The sequence below is a fragment of the Megascapheus bottae genome, chromosome 20 (assembly GCF_031878675.1).
Source record: "Megascapheus bottae isolate mThoBot1 chromosome 20, mThoBot2.hap1, whole genome shotgun sequence".
NCBI lineage: Eukaryota > Metazoa > Chordata > Mammalia > Rodentia > Geomyidae > Megascapheus > Megascapheus bottae.
The window spans coordinates 3724552-3744330 of NC_143528.1; the positions used below are offsets into that span (position 1 = coordinate 3724552).

The 19779-nt window shown below is 39.1% G+C and overlaps 1 protein-coding gene and 1 pseudogene across 1 annotated transcript in view; one reads left to right on the top strand and one right to left on the bottom strand.

Annotated features, from left to right (window-relative positions):
• Positions 1-19712, bottom strand: part of Adam9 (ADAM metallopeptidase domain 9) — a 93227-nt gene extending 73515 nt beyond the window's left edge. Inside the window, exons 1-2 of the mRNA XM_090353889.1 lie at positions 19451-19712; positions 6282-6379 (exon numbers count right to left, since the gene is read on the bottom strand). Of these exons, the coding sequence (XP_090210015.1) occupies positions 6282-6379; positions 19451-19547 (195 nt within the window). The 5' untranslated portion in view covers positions 19548-19712. The remainder of the gene's footprint in view (positions 1-6281; positions 6380-19450) is intronic.
• Positions 3837-5167, top strand: LOC150049090 (thioredoxin-dependent peroxide reductase, mitochondrial pseudogene; annotated as a pseudogene).
• Positions 19713-19779: the final 67 nt, after the last annotated feature.

A 19779-nucleotide genomic window follows, 5' to 3' on the forward strand; every position in this document is an offset into this window, starting at 1 on the left:
TAGTGGCTCATGTCTGAAATCCTAGCTATTAAAGAGGCTGAGATCTAAGGAAAGGTTCAAAGCCAGCTCAGGCAGGGAAAGTCCATGAGGCTCTTATCTCCGGTTAGCCCCAGAAGCGGAGCTATCACTCAGGTGTTGGAGTACTAACCTTGAGCAGAAAAGTTCAGGGACAGTATACAGGCCCAAAGTTCAAGCCCTTAGTAACAGCACCCCCAAAAACTGAAGACACTGATTTTACTCATAACCTAACTTCTAGAATTGAAGCTCTTTTGAACAACTACTCAATAAAAATAAATAAATATGATAATATACAAATATATATAAAGACATTTCAGAGACAAGAAAAATAAAAGAACCTGTCTGGCATCAACAGCTCATACCTATAACCCTACCTACTTGGGATGCTGAGATTAGAAGATCGTGGTTCAAGGCCAGACCAGGCCTTAAAAAAGTCTAGAAAAGTCTATAATCCTCCATCTCCAAATTAACCAGCAAAAAGCTGGCTAGAGGCATGGCTCAACTGTTAGACCCCCAGCTTCAGTAGAAAAAAAAAAGAAAGAAAACAAGCAAGAACATAAGGCCCTGAGTTCAAGCCAGGTACCAGCAAAAATAAGTATTTTTCATATATTTTTATTGTAATTAATAGAAGGGTTACATTCTATTTGCCAGATAGAAGGTGCATGAATTCACATACATTGATACCTTTTCTCATGTCTTAGTCCCCATTTCCCTCCTCCTCACCCCCACTCTTCATCTTGTTTTCCCCCTTCCCTATCCAATTTCAAATAACCAAATACAAATATATCCAATATATCAGATAAAAAAGTGAGATACTGTAACAATATGAGATAACCAAGGGACAGCAAAAGACATGAGAGATAACATAGTACATTAAGGACATCACTCATTATATGGCTTTTGTTTCTATATCCTAGAGGTCCTTTCATTTAGCGTCATACTATATGGCCTTATGTATCTAGGTTTTGCTCTATTGCAAGTCTCTGCTAGGAGAGCCCTAGGTTTCTACTGATTATGACAAATGAGGGAAACCATTGAGCCTAAGTTCCTTTGAGTCTAGCTTACTTCACTTAATATGATTTTAAGTCTTTCCATTTCCTAACAAATAGGGCGATGTCATTCTTTCTGACAGCCGCAAAGAATTTCATTGTGTATAAATACCACATCTTGTTGATCCACTCATCAACTAAGGGGCATCTGGGTTGGTTCCATATCTTTGCTATAGTAAATAGTGCTGTAATGAACATCGTTGTGCTAGTAGATTTAGTATGTCCTTGTTTCTGGACAATTGGGTAAATGCCTAGTAGTGGAATTGCTGGGTTATAGGGGAGCTCTATGTTTAGTCTTTTGAGGAACTGTCATATTGTTTTCCACAGTGGTTGAACAAGGTTGCACTCCCACCAACAGTGTAGTAGTGATCCCTCCTGGCCACATCCTTTCCAGCATCTGTTGTTATTAGTTTTCTTGATCCTGGCCATTCTAACTGGAGTGAGGTGGAATCAGATGTTGTGATTTGCATTTCTTTTATGACCAGAGATATTGAGCATTTCTTCATGTGTCTATAGGCCATTTTTGTTTCTTCTTCAGAGAAGACTCTCTTTAATTAAGTCTTTGGCCCATCTTTTAATGGGATGGTTGTTACTTTGGAGATTAGTTTTGGAGTGATTCAATTTTTTGAGCTGTTGATATATTTTAGATATGAGGCCTTTGTCCGTTGTTTGGTTGGTGAAGATCTTCTCCTACTCTGTAGGCTTCCTAATTAATTTGCTAGCTACGTCCTTTGCCATACAAAAGCTCTGCAGTTTAATGCAGTCCCACTTATCCAGCCTTTCTCTGATTTGTTGTGATTGTTGGTCCTTATTAAGAAAGTTTCGACCTGTGCCAAGGAGGCCTGGTGTATCTTCTTAAATAAATAATTTTTTAAGGTGACCTATACTTCACATCTTCAGGTTCACAGGACCTTCTTCTCTCAGACACGTCTAAAATCACTTCCCCAGTACTGCAGTTTGGACCCTGGGTATTCTGCAAATGTCCATGTGTAAAGTCTTCGCCACAAGGAGAATACTACTGTGAGGTGTTATGAACTTTGAACCCCGAATCTGGGGGCTAAGCACCTGGAGGGGACTGTAGGACTCTGCCCTTTCCTCCAGGTGAGGAATTTAACTCTATCATATTGCTACCATCATGTGCTGCCCTTGCTCCAAACCACAGGGCCAATTAATGATGTGCTAGAATCTCTATCTGTAAACTAAAATAATCCTTTCTCTTTATAACTTAATTATCCCAGGCATTTTATCACAGTGAAATGCTGATGACCACCCAGCAACTCACCACCTCATCAGTAGGAAGTGCATACTGTGATCTCTAGAACCAGGAGTCAACTTTGCCTCTCCTCTTTAATAGAAAAAGAAAGGCAAAGAGATAATAAATAACACTCTCAGAAACATCTATTTCATTGTCCCTAAGATATCTAGACTCTAAGTTAAAAATGTTGGAGCTGCCTCTCCTAGTGCACTCAAAGAATTCTCCTAAAAATCTTAGTACTTTATCTCCACACCCTGTCAGAGAATGAGGACTCTGTTATCTACCTCAGGCTTCACTGACTCACCCAAAACCCAAGCTCCTTCCATGATACCACATCTACCTTCCCTAAACCCTCCTTATCTCAGCCAGTCATTGGTCCAAGGCCATCTCCCCTGAGAAATATGAGAGAATGAGAATTCTTTTGTGGTACTATATTCAGCCTCCAAATTCCTGCATGGATGCCTGACTCTCTTCCTCTGAAACTAGCTTTCCACAAAATTCCTAAGAGAATCTACTTGAAGGAGGAAATGTGGCTCAAGATTTCAGAGGTCACTAGACTGTCTCGTTGTGGAGTCTATGGAAAGAAAGAATATCATGCTCCAATATCCCCTCAAGGGCAAACCCACAAAGACCTAACTGCCTTTCACTAACATCACTGCCATCAAAACCAAGCCTTGGGCCGGGAGTCTGGCCTAGTGGTTAAAGTGCTTGCCTAGCATGCATGAAGACCCGGGTTCGATTCCTCGGTACCACATACATAGCAAAAAGCCGGATGTGGTGCTGAGGCTCAAGTGGTAGAGCTCTAGCCTTGAGAAAGTCCAAGGATAGGGCTCAGGCCCTGAGCTCAAGCCCAGGACTGGCAAAAAAAAAAAAAAAAAACCAAGCCTTTACCACAAAGGCTTGAGCAAGCATTCACGATTTAAATTACAACACTCCCTCTGGTCTTCACTCTAGGGTCATCTTCTCAGGGAGGCATTACCCATTCTACAAAACAATGCGATCCTCACCCTTTTTACCACTTCCCCCTTTAGTTTTCTCCATGGTAATTATTGCTATCATAAGTAATATGTATCATTTGTCTACTGTCTCTCCCATCACTAGACTGAAAGTTCCATAAAGGCAAGGATATGTGTCTGTTTGGTTCACTGCCATAACTCAATGCCTAAATATAGTTATTTATTTGTTTATTAATAGAGAGAATATACCTACCGTACATATGGCACACCCTCCAAAATAATTTTTGAACAAATAAATTATACTTGTATGCTGAGTGAACAAAATATAACTCAATATACCATTTCTTCAAATACTTACCAAAACCTAAATGGCTTGTTATTATCACAAGACTCTATGTGTACCATATTGATAAAAATACAATCAGAGACACAAGAAAGTAGAAAACCTAGGCCTAGTGCTAAAAAGTCTACCATTTTATGGGGGAAAGAAGAAAACTGAAGCAAATAGGGCTTAATTATATTTTGAGGCAAAATATAATTTTGCCTCAAAAGTGGTAGATGCACAGGTAATATGCTAAATGTTATCTTCCATCTGTTAGTGTAAAATTTAATAATGACATTAAATTATACTCCTAAACAGTTACAGGTCCTGGAAACTGAACTAAGTATATTATTTTGAAATAAACAATAAAAGAAAACAGGACGAGAGACCATGGCTCAGGTGGTAGAGAACTTGCCTAGCAGAGAAAGACTATGAGTCAAATCATTAGAACTATCAAAAAAAGAGACAGAGAGAGAAAGAAGATAGCCAAAAAAGCAATTTTATGTATTGGTTAACATGTATTGGTTAATTATATATTCCTATCAACAATACAAGAAGCTTCTAATGTGGAAATCAAGCTTCATTTTAGTTATACAGTCCCAGATAGGAAACACAGGCATTAACATTTCACTGTTCTCCAAAATCCATGAAGATGGAATATAAACTATTCTATTGTAAATGGAGTGAAGTTCACACTTTTTAAATGGGAGTAGTCTCGCGAGATGAGGTTTCAATCAATACATAGTCCAGGTAGGCCTCAAATTCCTATCCTTACTGTAGTAAAATCACTGTGACCACTGTCAGTCAGCTAAAAATTCAAAATCTATTCTATTTATTTCATCCTATTATGTTTTGAGTTTATCATTTTGTCTTTTTAAAAAAAGGGGGTGATGTGGTACTGACGACCCCCCTGCATCTGATGATGGTAGCTGCTATTGGGACTTTGTCTTGGGCCTCAGATGCCTGACATGCCAGCACCATCTAGAACATGTTGCCAAACACACTGGCTCTGCTCTGGTCTGGCTCTACTCAGGCATAATTCACCTTTAGCACTAGTTCCTCTTTTGCTACATATGACTTCAAGGGGAAATACTTGGTGTTTTCCTTCTATCCTTTAGATTTTATCTTTGTGTGTGCTGCAGAAATTGTTCCTTTTAGTGACAAAGCCAATGAGGTTCATGAGGGGATCTGTGAGGTCATGGCAGTTTCCCACTTTAGCCATCATGCCTGGCTCAATACAGCAAGGAAGAATGGAGGCTTGGGCCACATCAACCTCGCACTCCTGTCAGATTTAACTAAATAAGAGTTCCAGGGTGTGCTGTTGGAAGGTCCCGGTCTTGCAGTCAGAGGTCTCTTCAGAATTGACCCCAATGGAGTCATCAAGCATCTGAGTGTCAATGACCTGCCAGTGGGCCAGAGTGTGGAAAGAGACCCTCCGCTTGGTGAAAGATTCCAGTTTGTGGAAATGTATGGAGAAATCTTCCCAGTAAAATGGACACCAGATTCTCCTACAATCAAGCCAGGTCAAGCAGCTTCCAAAGAATACTTCAAGAAGGTCCATCAGTAGATGATCTGGGCACACCTAAAACTTCACTACAGAAAAGAATCTTAGCCCTTTTAGCACTTCAAAGATTATTTATGAAAGGGAAAGCCCGATCATGCTTGTATTTATAGAACTTCTTTTTGGTTTTTGCCAGTCCTGGGGCTTGAACTCAGGGCCTCGGCATTATTCTTGAGCTTTCTCAAGGCTAGCACTCTACAGCACTACTTCTGGCTTTTTCTGTGTATGTGGTAGCAAGGAATCAAACCCAGGTCTTCATGTGTGCTAGGCAAGCACTGTACCAGTAGGCCACTCTCCTAATCCCTTTTTTTTTTTTTAAACAAACCACAACAACAACAAAAAAAAAAACCCAAAGACAAACAAACAATAAAACCCTCTTGTTTTCATTTCCTGGACAGCTATTACTCTTAATGTTTTCTTTTTTGAAATGCTGGCTAAAACTTTGTCCTGATATTTAGTAGCTAACATAAGAAGTCTTTTACTGGTAATGTCATTATTGATCATGTCTTCCATGGACAACAGAAACACATCCTCTTTATTTTCCAGACCTTTGCTTCACCAAAGAAACACAAGAGTCCTGACTTTTCTTCTTGAAGGTCTTTGTATTAAACTGAATTTCCTTTAAGACAACAAAGCTTTATGTTGTTAGCCTCTACTATCTACACTAACTCAAAATGGATGTCTATGTGATGGGGACAAATGTGAATCAAGACTAAAACAAGGTGGCAACATAACTGATCATACATGACCCTGCTCCTGCGGTTTATAATTTACAGTTACTTATTTATTCCCTAGCTGACTTAGTTTGGCATGAGTTTTCAGATAATGATTAGATACAATTACATACAGGAAGTATATTAAATCTAGAGATGAACTTTTGATTCAAGTGCTTGGTGTAAAAATATGTCATAAAAATAAACATACTTTAATATTAAAAAAAATACTAAGGCTTAATGTGTCACTTTTACTAGACTAATGTCCAATGCATGTCAGTACCATATGGACATGTACTAATTACCAATTATTTGGTGAACCAATCACAGCTAAAAATATCACTTTGGTTAAGAAAAGACACAAAGGAAAATTTTAATACATAGATAGTTCTCAAGAGAGAACATACCTGTTTTGAATAGGGCCTTGGGGCTTCTCTTCTTTCTCTAGTTAATCTCCAAGGAGTTATAATTTCATAAGAAGAAAGATGTGAGGTCTGTTGAAAGCCTACAGCAGAGGGAATAACAAATATGATAAACAAAGTGACCCTGAAAAACCACATGGTACCAAAATATAATGGAAATCAGAACCTGAATGTTGAAATCACTGAAAAACAAAATCATTTGACATTCCCATATTAAAATATATATGCAACACAAATAGTTCCGCATTAAAATAGCAATGTCCTCGGTAAGTATGCAGAGAAATATTTCCTTTTTTAAAAAAAAGTCTATATCTAAACTGTATGTGCTTAGCAATTATTTTCAAACATTTTGTGGCTACATGCCCTAGCCCTTTTCCTAAATTTAAAAAAGAAAAAAAAAAGACTTAAGTAAAATGAAATCTATGTTATTCTGATTTATAATTCCTTTACAACTGGGGATGTTGAGCATTTCTTCATGTATTTATTACTATTTATGTTTATTGTACTTGTACTTTTTGTCCTGAGAAATACCTATTCAGCTCTCTTCCCTATTTATTAGTAGGGTGACTGAATCTCTGGGGGTCTCGTTTTTTGAGCTCCTTATATAAACTAGTTATTAGACCCTTGTCAGACATAAAGCCAGCAAAGATCTTTTCCTATTCTGTAAACTGTCTTTTTACTTTTGCATCCTTTGTGCAAAAGCTTTTTAGGTTAAAGCAATCTCATTTGTCAACTTTCTTATCTATTTTCTGAGCTCCTGGAATTCTACTCAGGAAGCTCCTGCTTATGTCAATAAGTTCATGCTTATGATCCTAGCTACTCAAGAAGCTAAGATCTAAGGAACACAGTTCAAAGCCAACCCAGGCAGTAGGGTTTGTGAGACTCTTATCTCCAATAAACAACTCAAAAAAGCCAGAAGTGGCACTGTGACTCAAGCAGTAGAGTGTTTGTCTTGAAAAACAAGCTCAGAGATAGAGCCCAGGCGGAGTTCAAACCCCAGGACCAGCAAAAAAAAGAAAAAACAACAAATGCTGGTGAGGGTGTAGGAAAGAAGAGACCCAAAATACACTACTGGCATAAATGTAAATTAATAGCTACTATGAGAGGCAGTTTGGAGACTCCTCAGAAAACTAAGATTCAGTGATCATATTCTTGAACATGTATACAAAGATTACAAGTAAGAATACAATAAATCACTTTCTTTAACACCCAGGTTCTTTGCCACATTATTCACCATAGCCCAGATGCCCTGCAACAAACAAATGGATCAAGAAAATGTGATTGATGGGGGCCGGGAGTGTGGCTTAGTGGTAGAGTGCTTGCCCAGCATGCACAAGACCCAGGTTCAATTCCTTGGTACCACATACATAGAAAAAAAAAAAAAAGCCAAAAATGGTGCTGTGGCTCAAGTGGTAGAGCTCTAGCTTTGAGAAAGCCCAAGGACAGTGCTCAGGAAGAAGACCCAGGTAGGGGGAAAAAAAAAAAGCCAGAAATAGTGCTGTGGCTCAAGTGGTAGAACTCTAGCCTTGAGGAAAGACCAAGGAAAGTGCTCAGGCCCTGAGTTCAAGCCTCAGGACTGGCAAAAAAAAAAAAAAAAAAAAAGAGTGACAGATAGATAGATAGATAGATAGATAGATAGATAGATAGATATTTTGTTTATTTAACAGAGAAAATAATATTGCCATTTGCAGGAAAATAGATGGATGTGGAAAAAAATTATGCTGAGTGAAGTCAGACTCAGAGACAATGAGTGAATGTTTTCTCTATATATGAAAGTGAGATCTAAAACATTAACATATACAAGGCCCATAAATATATACATGTTCAGGGTGACTAAAGTATAGTATATACAGGGATAGATTTCCACAGGGTAAACTCTGAATGTTGAACGGTATAATAAATGAATACCAAGAAGCTGAAACATATCTTGACTGGAGAGCAGCATGGTTTAAGGGAAGGACTAGTAGAGAAGAAAGCTGGGTAAATACAGTCAATACTCTATGTATAAGAAAATAACATAGGTAACTTGAAGGGATGAGTAGGGTTGGGATAGGTGGGGGTGAGAGGGAATAATGGAGGGCTGACACTAATCAAGATGATTGCATTCCTAAAGTGACATATTGAATTGAAATTTCTTTGCACAACTGGCTTAAGAGGCTGAGATCTAAAGATCCTGGTTTGAAGGCAGCCCAGATAAAAAAAGTCCATGAGACCCTTATCTCTAAACACCAGAAAAACAGAAGGGGGAGCTCTGACTCAAGTGGTAAAGCATCAGTCTTGAGCAAAAAAGCTCAGAGACAGTGCCCAGGCACTGAGTTCCAGCTACAAGATTGAGACAAATTAATTAATTTTGTCTTTTTTATTTATTTATTGAGATTGAGTGATTACATATATTTCATAGTTCTGTGGCATAGTTATATACCAATATATCATCACATAATAATTTTAACACTCGCACAGATAAGAATCGTCATTCTGATCTACAAAGCTTATGAATAATGAAAACTACAAAGACCTCAAATTTTACATAAGCAAAAAGATTAACTCTTCAAACATTAATGATGAATTATTTCTTCCTGATCAGTGATATGTCTATTTCTTTCCTGTTGGTTAGTATCAGTTGTTCCCTCTTTCTCTCCCATTCCCTCCCTCCCGTCACTGCTCTTGAGTTGCTTTCACTGGTGTCTAGTGCAGCGGCTGGACCCACTGTTATACTTTTTCACCTGTTTTGCACTGATTCTGTGCCCTCCTCCCACCTTCCTTCATAAGTGCACATGTTTGTACCACATATGAGGTAAAGCTTACAGAGTCAGCCGGGCTCAGTGACTCACACCTATAATCCTAGCTATTCAGGTGACTGAGATCTGAGGATTAAGGTTCAAAGCCAGCCCAGGCACAAAAGGACCTGAGACTCTTATCTCCAATTAACCTCAAGAAAAGGGGAAGTGAGGCTTGGCTCAAGGGTAGGGAGGTAGCCTTGAGCTGAAGAGCTGAGGGACAACACTTAAGCCAAGTTCAAGCTCCAATACCCACCAAAAAAAAAAAAAAAAAAGAGTTATCTAAAAAAACAACAGGATAAATTAAGAAGAGGTCCTTTGTTGCCTTTTCTCTGGGTTATTTTCACTTTGTATGTTATTTTAATGGACATATACAGAGGTGCTGACACATGGTCAGCAAGTGTTAGATTTAAAATGTAAGGAGACATGACAAAGCAAACAAAACTCAAGATACCCATACACAGTGACCAAAAGAGGGCAGTCTCAGGAGAAAAGCACCAAATTATAATTTATTATTTTTTTAAAGAAAGAAACCTTAAGATATAAAAAACAGAATAATAAAGGAGGAAGACAGGAAAGATGAGGAAAGGGGAAGACGAAGGAGGAGGACAAAGAGAATAAAGAGGTGAAGGGGGGAGGGAAAGAAAGGAAGAAAGAAGGAAAATGGCAGATGAGGGGACTACTTGGTGAGCTATCTGGGAAGCATGATAGAGTTTAAGACTCATTTCTTATTTCCCACCATATGCAGTACTAATGACCTCTGCTGAAATGGCACTCTCATATACTAAATGAGTGGATGCGAAAGCTGCTTTTCACATTTGATGGGCTCAATGCCACAAATGCCTCAAATGAAATTTCTTACATAAACTTATAAAACAAAAGCTTCATACAAATTTATCAGCAACTAAGCATTCAAAGAAGTCTTGCTCCCAGTTCCAACCCTGTTTCATATCAAGCAGGATTTGGATTCCAAAGTCACTACCCTAAACAAATCCCCAAGAAGATAAACAAATTGGAGTCCAGAATAGATTCAGTCTGGACGTGTGACAATCTCCCGCTCTTCCAACATCTGAACCAATGACATAACAATCCTTTTTGGTTTGTTTTGCTTAGACAAGATCTGACTATACAACCCCAACTCACAATCCTCCATCTTCCACCTCCCAGGTACTGGGATTATAGGAATGCAGCCACTCAAACAATTATTTCATTGAAATAGATGGTCACCTTCTAAAGACCACCAAGCCACATTCAGTCTGAGGAAGATTATGAATGGCAAGGACGCTCTTAAACTCTCACCCTCTACCTGTCAGGATTTATTCCTCTTTCCCTTTTTATTACTTTATTTTTTTATCCCAGACTGAGGCTTGAATTTGGTATCTGACACTCACTTTAGCTCACTGGTTGGTGTTCTACTACGTGAACCATGCCTCCTCTCTTTCCCTTTTTGAATTCTCACTATTCTGTCCTATTTTCCTAAATAAATTATGCTAAATTAAAAAAAGACAAGCACAAACTGAAAGACTGAGTGAACAGAAACACTCAATTTCTCTAGCAAAGCAATACTAGTTATTTAAAACTCTAATAAATCAAGACACTTTATAAGATAAGGAAAGCTATGAATCTATTTAGAACCATTAAAATGCCTCAACTAAGGAAAAAACAAAACAAAACAAAACAAAAAATCCTGGGATAATCAAGGAAATTTTGACATTGAGTAGCTATTTAATGATTCTGAATAATTATTATCAATTTTTAAGTACAAAAAGTCCATTGTGGTAAGGTTGTCTGTCTAATCTAGAAGATTCATTCTGAATATTCAGTGACAAAATAATATAAAGTAGCCAGATATAGTGGCTCACACCTGTAATTCTAGCTACTCAGGAGGCTAAGATCTGAGGATCACAGTTCAAAGCCAGCCCAGCAACTAAAGCCACTAAGACTCTTATCTCCAATTATTTACCAGAAAACCAGAAGTGGTGCTATGGCTCAAGGGGTAGGGCAGTAACCTTGAGCTGAAGAGCTCAAGGACAGCACCCAGGCCCAGAGTTCAAGTCCCATCACAGACAAAATAAATAAATAATAAATAATAATCTAGAAATGCTTAATAATATATGTAAAATAAGTAAAAATTGAAACAAGTAAATAAAAGTTCACTACTCTTTTTTATATGTTTGACAACTTCTATAATAATTATTTCTAATGGGGTGAGGGAAAAACTTACTTTTTACTTTATGTCGTTCCACATCAGTTATGAGATACTATACTTATATAACATGGAATGTGACTACAAAATGTACCAAATAAAAAAGTAGGTAGCACAAATAAATTCACTAAATTGTTAAGAGTAGTTACTAGAATGGAGCAAAACCAGGAAGGAATGAAGAAAGACATACAGTTGCTACACTTCTTGTTCAATATAATGAGTGGTCATTTGCCATTTGAATTACTTTTGAAATTAAGAGTGATGAAAGTGTTGTCTCAATAAAAAAAAAAATAGCACAATCTTTTTTTTAAAAGACTGTTTCTTGTCTCTTCTAAAAAGTCCTTTCTGTGTCACCTTTTTGTATTCAGGAACCTGTACCAGAAGGCCCTCTGGTACTGAATTACTCACCAACCTCACATCTGGACTACTAGGATACTTTTCACCTGTTTTCTTTCCTCCTTTGGTCTAATCTGTATATATATTCACTCAATAATTGCCTATGTCTCTTAATATTTTTTTCAACACAGATTAAGATGAGATATTTACATGAAACTTTTCCCAAGATAACTATGTGTATTAAAATGTGTACAATCGTATCTAGTTTGTAATTTTAAAGACACAAACAGGCTGGACTCCAGTGGCTCACACCTAAATCCTAGGTACTCAGAAGTATCTAGGATCTGAGGATCACAGTTCAAAGCCAGTCCAAGTAAGAAAGTCTATAAGACTCTTATCTTCAGTTAATCGCCAAAAAACATAAGTGGAGCTGTGGCTCAAGTGGTACAGAATTAGCCTTGAGCAAAAAAACTCAGGGACAGCACCCAAACCCTGAGTTGAAGCCCCAGGACCCCTCCCCCACCACACACACACACTCCAAACAGGAAAATACACATTATATCAGATCTAGTAAAAATTATCTTAACAACTTTCAACTCTATCCTTCAACCACATATGCAGATCATACTGTAGTTTCATATTAACACATTAAAAACATTAGAAATTAAGTCAAACACCCATACCTCACACCAGCAATCCTAGCTAGTCAGGAGGCTGAGATCTAGAGGAAGGATCAAAGTTCAAAGCCAGCCTGAGCAGATTGTGAGCCAGAATGGAGATAGGGCCCAAGTCATAGGGTGCCAGCATGAGTAAGCAAAACTAGCAAACTTAAGGTCCTAAATCTAAGTCTCAGTACCAAAAAAAAATTAATTAATTTAAAAATTAGGAATGGTCTCTCTCTCTCTCTCTCTCTCTCTCTCTCTCTCTCTCTCTCTCTCTCTCTCTCTCTTTCTCTCTCTCTCTCTCTCTCACACACACACACACACACACACACACACCAATCTCAGAGCTGATTCAAGGCAAATTTATGGTATATCACAATCAGATATTATCCAGACATTCTTCAATGGGAACCATTTCAAAAGAAATCTCAATAAATACCAGTCACTTGTCAGAAATACTAATCCTAAACTAACTGAAGTTTAGGACTATATCCTCACTCAAAATAAACCTTTCAGTGTCCTTCAGTTTCCTCAAATTCCTAAAGACACAGGTTTAAATATTATCTTCAAGAATTTCCTTTTGGATCACAGAAACCTATTCAACTACTAGGACACGCAGTCTGGAAGGTGCAGCTGACAATGTGATTAACAGATCACAAACTCCATGTGATAAAAATAAACTTACTGTACAGACCTTTGCATAACCTGTAAACTTTTTTGCAACTTCCTATCTTGACAGTTCATTAAATTAAAAGGATGTATAAAAGAAGCAGAAGCATATATATGGGAATAGACACAGACAACTGTTTCACTAGAGGATACTCGATACTCTATAGGCAGCTAAACGGAAACATTTTCATTACAACTCAAAAATCACCCCAGGAAAAAATAAATGCCTAAGGAAAACAAAGCAACAGCTCTAGTTCTCTGGGGCAGGCATATTTAAAATAGCTCTCATTCTGAAATAGGTTAAGTGACTTTATAAGGTCACACACCTACATTCCAGCCAAGTTTCAGGTCTCTATCAGATGTTTTTTAATCCAGTGTTAGAAGAATAAAAGCCAGATGCAAGAATATAAGATACAAGTCTCTTTCCTTCTTTAACAGCCTAAAAAGCAATTCCTATTTGAAAACAAATATGCTACAAATTAGTCACTTACTCTCAAAAAAAACTTTCAAAACTACAGCTACACTAAAATTAACTTCTTTATGTAAGGTGTTACTCTCACTCTGACTTCTTTCAAAACATCAGAGGATTTACATTCTGAATTAAAACCATGCCTGAAAAAGTTCTCAAACATCCTAATATGTGCAAATTGGGGGAATGCCAGTTAAAAATAATATACACTAATGGTATGAGAAATCTCCTTCCTACTTTTTTTCCCCAAAATTCCTTTCTTATCTCTAGGTTTAGATTCATTTTTTCTGTTCTCCTGTTCACATCCGGTACACATTTTCCCACATTCCCCTTGTCCTTTTTATTTAATTTCACTCTCCCACTAGAACCAAACATTTTTCCTATGCTACAAGTACATAAACATCATTTACATAAAGCTTTCACCGTCATGCTGTTGACACTTAGAGCTGGAAAGTATTTGGGGGTATCCTGTACAACCCAAGCCTCCACTCACCAGGGACAACAACTAAAAGTATCTTCCACACACTTTCTGTGGGCAAATTGCCCCAGCTTAAAAACATAGGTGAAAGACAATTCATAATTAAAGCAACAATCAGCTCTATGGAGAATACAAACTACTCTATTAGAATTTGAAAGAATAAACATACTACCAAAGTTGTGACCTAGTGATCTGAAAGATCACCAGAAAACATGGAGTAAAGATAAAAATAAAAGTTGAAACATGAAACAGGGAAAGGAAAAGGTGCTAGTTTGACCCCTTTTTTTTCTTCTAAGGCCTTAGTTCTTTTAATGGACTGTGCTTTGGAAGAAGTCTATGCATTTTTTAATAACAGTAACTACAGTAAAAGTTTATAAATTAAAGGAATTCTACCTAATTGCAAAGCAAACAAATGTGACTGCCAAACCGCCAGCATTACTCCTTTCCTTCCTGCTTATTATCTAAATAAATAGCACCTTACTGGGGAAGACAAACCTGGGCTGTACATTCTGGCTGAATGAGGTCATTCTGAGGTCCAAAGTACTGCATATAGAGAAATTATTGTAACTACGTCCATAAAGAGCTATTATTTAGGACCACATATTTTTACTCTTTTCACAGGGCCAATCCAAAATAATTACATATCACATATCAATAACCTCCTTCAAACACACTTATAATTGTCATTTTTATTGCTATGTTCTACAACATTCCATGTTTTGAGGGCTAACCTTTTTAATACGCAGGTCTTTACATTTAAATGGCAAATGCATCTGTTGCTGTTTTGAAGTGTCACATTGAGACAATACTGTGTTGCCAGACACCAGTGGCTCCCTTTCTGTAATCCTAGTTACTTAGGAAGGTGAGATAAGAGGACTGTGGGTTAAAGCCAACCTTGGTAGGAAATTCTCAAACTCTTATCTCCAATTAACCACCAAATAGCCAGAAGTGGAGCTATAGCTCAAGTGGTAGGGCACTAGCCTTCAACAAAAAAGAAGAGGGACAGCACTGAGGCCCTAAGCTCAAGCCCTAGGACCAACACACGTACATAAACACACACAAAGATTTCATATTCTGCTGGGCACTGGTGGTTCATACATGTAATTCTAGCTACTCAGGAGATAGATATCTGAAGATTATGGTTCAAAGGCAGCCCAAGCAGAAAAGTCTATATGGCTCTTAGCTCCAACTAACAGCCAAAAAGCTAAGAGTGGAGCCGTGGCTCAAGTGGGAGAGTACTAGCCTTAAGCACAAAAGCTCAGCGACAGTAACCAAGGACTGAATTCAAACCTTGGGACTGGAACAACAACAAAAAAGTTCTTAAGGATTGAAGTTTCACTAGCAAGTTTCACTTGCTGAGGCCAAGGCAAATATCTTAGTCAGCATGTGTTTCCTGAACAGGTACAGTAAACATTCAATTAAAAAAAAAATACATTCAGGATACAATCATTCTCTTCTCATCTAAACAGTTATTCACCCGTAGTTCTGTTGGTGGTTACTATCATTGACAACCTAAAGTGAGCTTTGCTTTTTACGAGCAACATTGCCTCAATTTTCCACCATAGCACAGATCCCACACATACTTTGGGCTAAACAGCCATACTTAGCCCTCTTCTCCAAGCATGTCTGGAAGTTGCCATGTGTGTTCCCAGCAGGATCTTATGGGCTAGGAGACTAAGCAGGTGCAGGTTCTGTGGAAATCTACTTGCCTGGGGACCTCCCACAAGCTACTAAAGGAGTGAGCTAAGCCAGGATGAGGTGTGGGAATCTCATAAGAAAACTGTGACAAAGGGAAAAAGGTATTCCTCAGGTTTGGCCTACAATATAACATGGTTGTCCAGGATCCCATTTTTGGACTTATTATTACTGGTGTCAGTAGTATCCCAATTATTATAAAAGAAATTCAAACATAACTGCCTACTTGAAAACTGAATTAAGTACATGTCTCAGGCTCTCTCAGTCACTCTGAAAAGATGTGCCTCAGTGGTAACCTTGAGCTAAAGAGCTCAGGGACAACACCCAGGCCCAGGAGTAGGGCAATACTCTTCAACTGAAGAGCTCAGGGACAGGCCCAGAGTTCAAGCCCCATGAACCACAAAAAAAAAAGTGCCTCAAACTAGCTACTAGCTACTCCAGAAGGTCTGAGGACAGCAGGTCAAATCTAGCCTTGGCAGGAAAGACAAAGAGACTGATATATAGATATATATGAATGTGTGTGTATGTACACAAGCATCTAATAATGAGATTAGTGTGGACCTAGTTCTTACATCATACTTCATTTTACAATTATTCACCATGAATTAACTTTCAAACTCATTTTCTCTAGAATGCTAAAGTTTCTAAAAGAAAATTTCTAAATCTGTTGCATCCTACTTATTGACTTAAGGGAGAAAAAAAAGCAACAGATTTCATATCTAAGCCTCTTATAGTTTTTCACAAAAATACAAGTTATCTTTGCTGGCTCATTTGTTGTTTTATTAACTACTTAAGACAACTGTTCAGAAATTGGACACAAGCATTTCTTCATGACACAGTGTTACAAATGGGTGTAAAAATCCTGTCCCCCAAAAAAGGAGCTAAGGGAGAGATTTCTCAGAAGAAATAAGAATGGCAAAAAAAAAAAATATGAGGAAATGCTCACCTGCTGGCCATAACAGAAATACAAATCAAAACAACTCTGTGATTCCATTTCACTCCAGATCAGCCAACAACATAAATTTGAAAAACAAATGCTGGTGGAGATATGGGGGGAAAGGAACTGCCTTATTGGTGGGAATATAAACTAGTACAGCCACTCTGGACAGCAATCTGGAGGTTCCTCAAAAAACTAAATACAGACCTTCCCAACAACCAATCCACACCACGCCTGGGCATCTCTCTGGAATATCACAAGCTAGTATAGCATAAAAACATTTGCACATCCATGTTCACTGCTGCACTATTCACAATAACCAAGTTACAGAAACAGCCCAGATGCCCTACAACAGAGTGGTTTCAAAAAATGTGGTACCTATACTACATGGAATTTTATACAAAGAAAGAAAAATGTTATGTCATTTTCAGAGAAATTGATGGACCTCGATAGATGTTAAGTGAGGTAAGCCAAGATCAGAGAGACAGATTGTTTTCTCTCATATACAGAAGCTTGATTTAAAATATATTCAGCCATGATAAACTATACAGAACTCTAGGCATTCACACATAGTGAGACCAAAGGCAAATACTCTGAGGGGAGGAACACAATTGCCCAATGCCTATGTGCCTCTAATCATAAAAATAACATTTATCAAAATGAACTCCAGAAAATGAAAACATGAAGTTGGTGCTTTGTTGCTCTTGCTTTCTTTTCCTTTTGTCTTGTTTGTTCTTTTTTGTCTTTGGGAAGGACAAAGGCTGAACAAATGCAGCAGTGGTACTCATAGCGTCTACTATGTTGAAAATGAACTCTACAACTTGTAGGTGGGGATGGAAAGAAAAAACTGGGAGACAGGGAGGGACTAGAAAGTACTGGCCAAAAAGAAATATACTCATGACTTGACTTACGTAAGTATAAGCCCTCTGTACATCATCTTTATAATAACAATTAAAAATTAAAAATTTTTTAAATACACAAAACAAAAAAAATTACCAATCTGCTTCTCCAATCTGCATATGTGAAACAAACTATGAGGATTAAAACTGGGAATTATCTGGGGAAAAAAAAATCCCACCAAAACCTACTGAGTTCCCAGTGTGACTAATTCATGTGTGGCCTTTCTGAGTCCTCCAGTTCCTCTTTCATTATTGGAAGAAGTCTCAGTACATGTTTTTAAACATCCTGTATTCCAAGAACTTAGCTGATTCTAGAAGAGCATTCCCCAAAAACAGCACACCACTGCACACTGACAGGCAACACCTCCTAGCTGGTTTCAGCCTCCAGTCCTCTCCTCCCCCATTCTAATCTCTCCCTCCTAGAGTCTATGCTCTTTGTCTATTAAGTATTCTCACTGAAAATCTGACGGCCACCCTCCTAGACCAAAGAACTTCCTATAGGATAAAATCTGAACCCCTTATCTTGACACTGGAAGTTCTCCCCACCTGGTACCTTAGTTTTGCCTTTGCCTTCCATATCTAAAGCCCCACTGGCATTCTCATCATTTGTAACACGTCATTTCTTTCACTTCCCCCATACACCCATTCTTGTAAAAACTTTTTTTTTTGGCCTACAATGCTTTACTAACCTTTCAGTTGAAATTTTCACCCCATTAGCTGGGTTCAAATATCACTGTCTCTATAAAAATCTGTCCTACATCCCTGAGATACACTGTACACGTTTGATCACCTTCTCACCCTTTCACAGCACTAAACGGTTGGGTTTATGGGAGATCCCTAAATGCTAGCCACATTGTGAAGGAGCAGATCACCCCTTAAGAGCAGGACTCGCCAAAAGCAGGTGAAGCCACCACTGAAGATCATAAAGACATTCCGTTTCTCTACACAGCAGTAATATGATAAAATATTCATGAACTAAAAATACAGTCTGATGTTTGTTTACACTCAGACTCATGCATTACTAAAACTCATAGACTGTATACAAGCTACTTTAAATATTGATAACTAGAACACCACCACAGAAAAAATACTCTTAACCAAAAAACATTTTAAAAGAGAAAGCTATTCAAATTTTAAATATTTTAAAACTCCAATTTTTCAACACCAGGTCAAACTGGTGATTTAATTTTTAGAAGCCAAAAGTAAGAAATAAAGGAAAATAATATCGTGAGGGTCTCTCGGTTCACATCTCTGATACACAACGTAGCCATATTCTGAATAGCTCAACAGAAAATTCACAATAAATAACTTATTTCCAGAAGGAAAAAAAAAAAAGAATGGTGATAATTTGCCTCCATTATACCTGGGCAACACTAATATAAATATCATACATATTCATAGGATGGTTCAAAAAGAAACCGGTTGATTTCCCACACATAATTTAATTCTAAGGCATAATCCAGAGTAGGGATTAGTTGCCTGGATGTAAAGACGACAAGCGCCCGGCGGGACCCGTGGCTATATTACGGCAGCTCTAGAAATGTAACACTTCATTTCCGACAAAAATGGCCTAGGAAAAACGCGCCCGCTTTCCCTTACTTGATTTAGCTGTGTGACCAGTGACTCTTCCTAACACAACCAACGTCAAAAAAAGAAAAAAAATCCCAATTTATACCCCGAAGCAAAAGTTCCACGTCCGGCTTTCTTACCCAGTGACGCCCCCTTCGCCCGCAGCCCCGGGGCAGGTCCCCCCCAGAGGCGCGGAGAGCGCGGGCTCCCCGCTCCGCTCCAGACCGGGATGGGGTGCGGCGCCCAAGGCTCCGCAAGCAGGAGAGGAAGGGAGCGGACCCAGACCACGGGCGTTCCCGAAGGGGCTGGGGGCGCTCCAGGCGCCGGGCCCGCCACGGCGGGCACACGCGGACGGTGGCTGCGCCTCCCCGGGACCAGCCCCCCGCCGTGGTCCCCCTCCGAGCGCCCCGACCCTGGGAACCAGCCATCCCGAAGGACCGGGAAGGCGGACACGCACCTGGGCGCTCCCCAGCGAGCACCGGGCCCACCAGGCCCCACAACAGCAGCCCGCGGAGAAGGCGGCTCCCAGGGGGCGAGCCCGCGCCCGACCCCATCGCGAAACAGCCCGCGCGGTCCACTTAGCGATCCGTCGCCTCAGCCTCCGCCTCTCCCATCATTTTGCAACCCCTCCGGGGCCCCAGGGCAGGACGGAGCACGCGCACGACACTGACGCAACCCGGCCTTAGCTTCCAACATCGCCTTCCCTTTGCTGACGTAGGGAAAAAAATTCCAGTCCTCGGCGGGAGAATGGGAGCTCCGAGCCCGCCGCTGAAATCCGCATCGCGA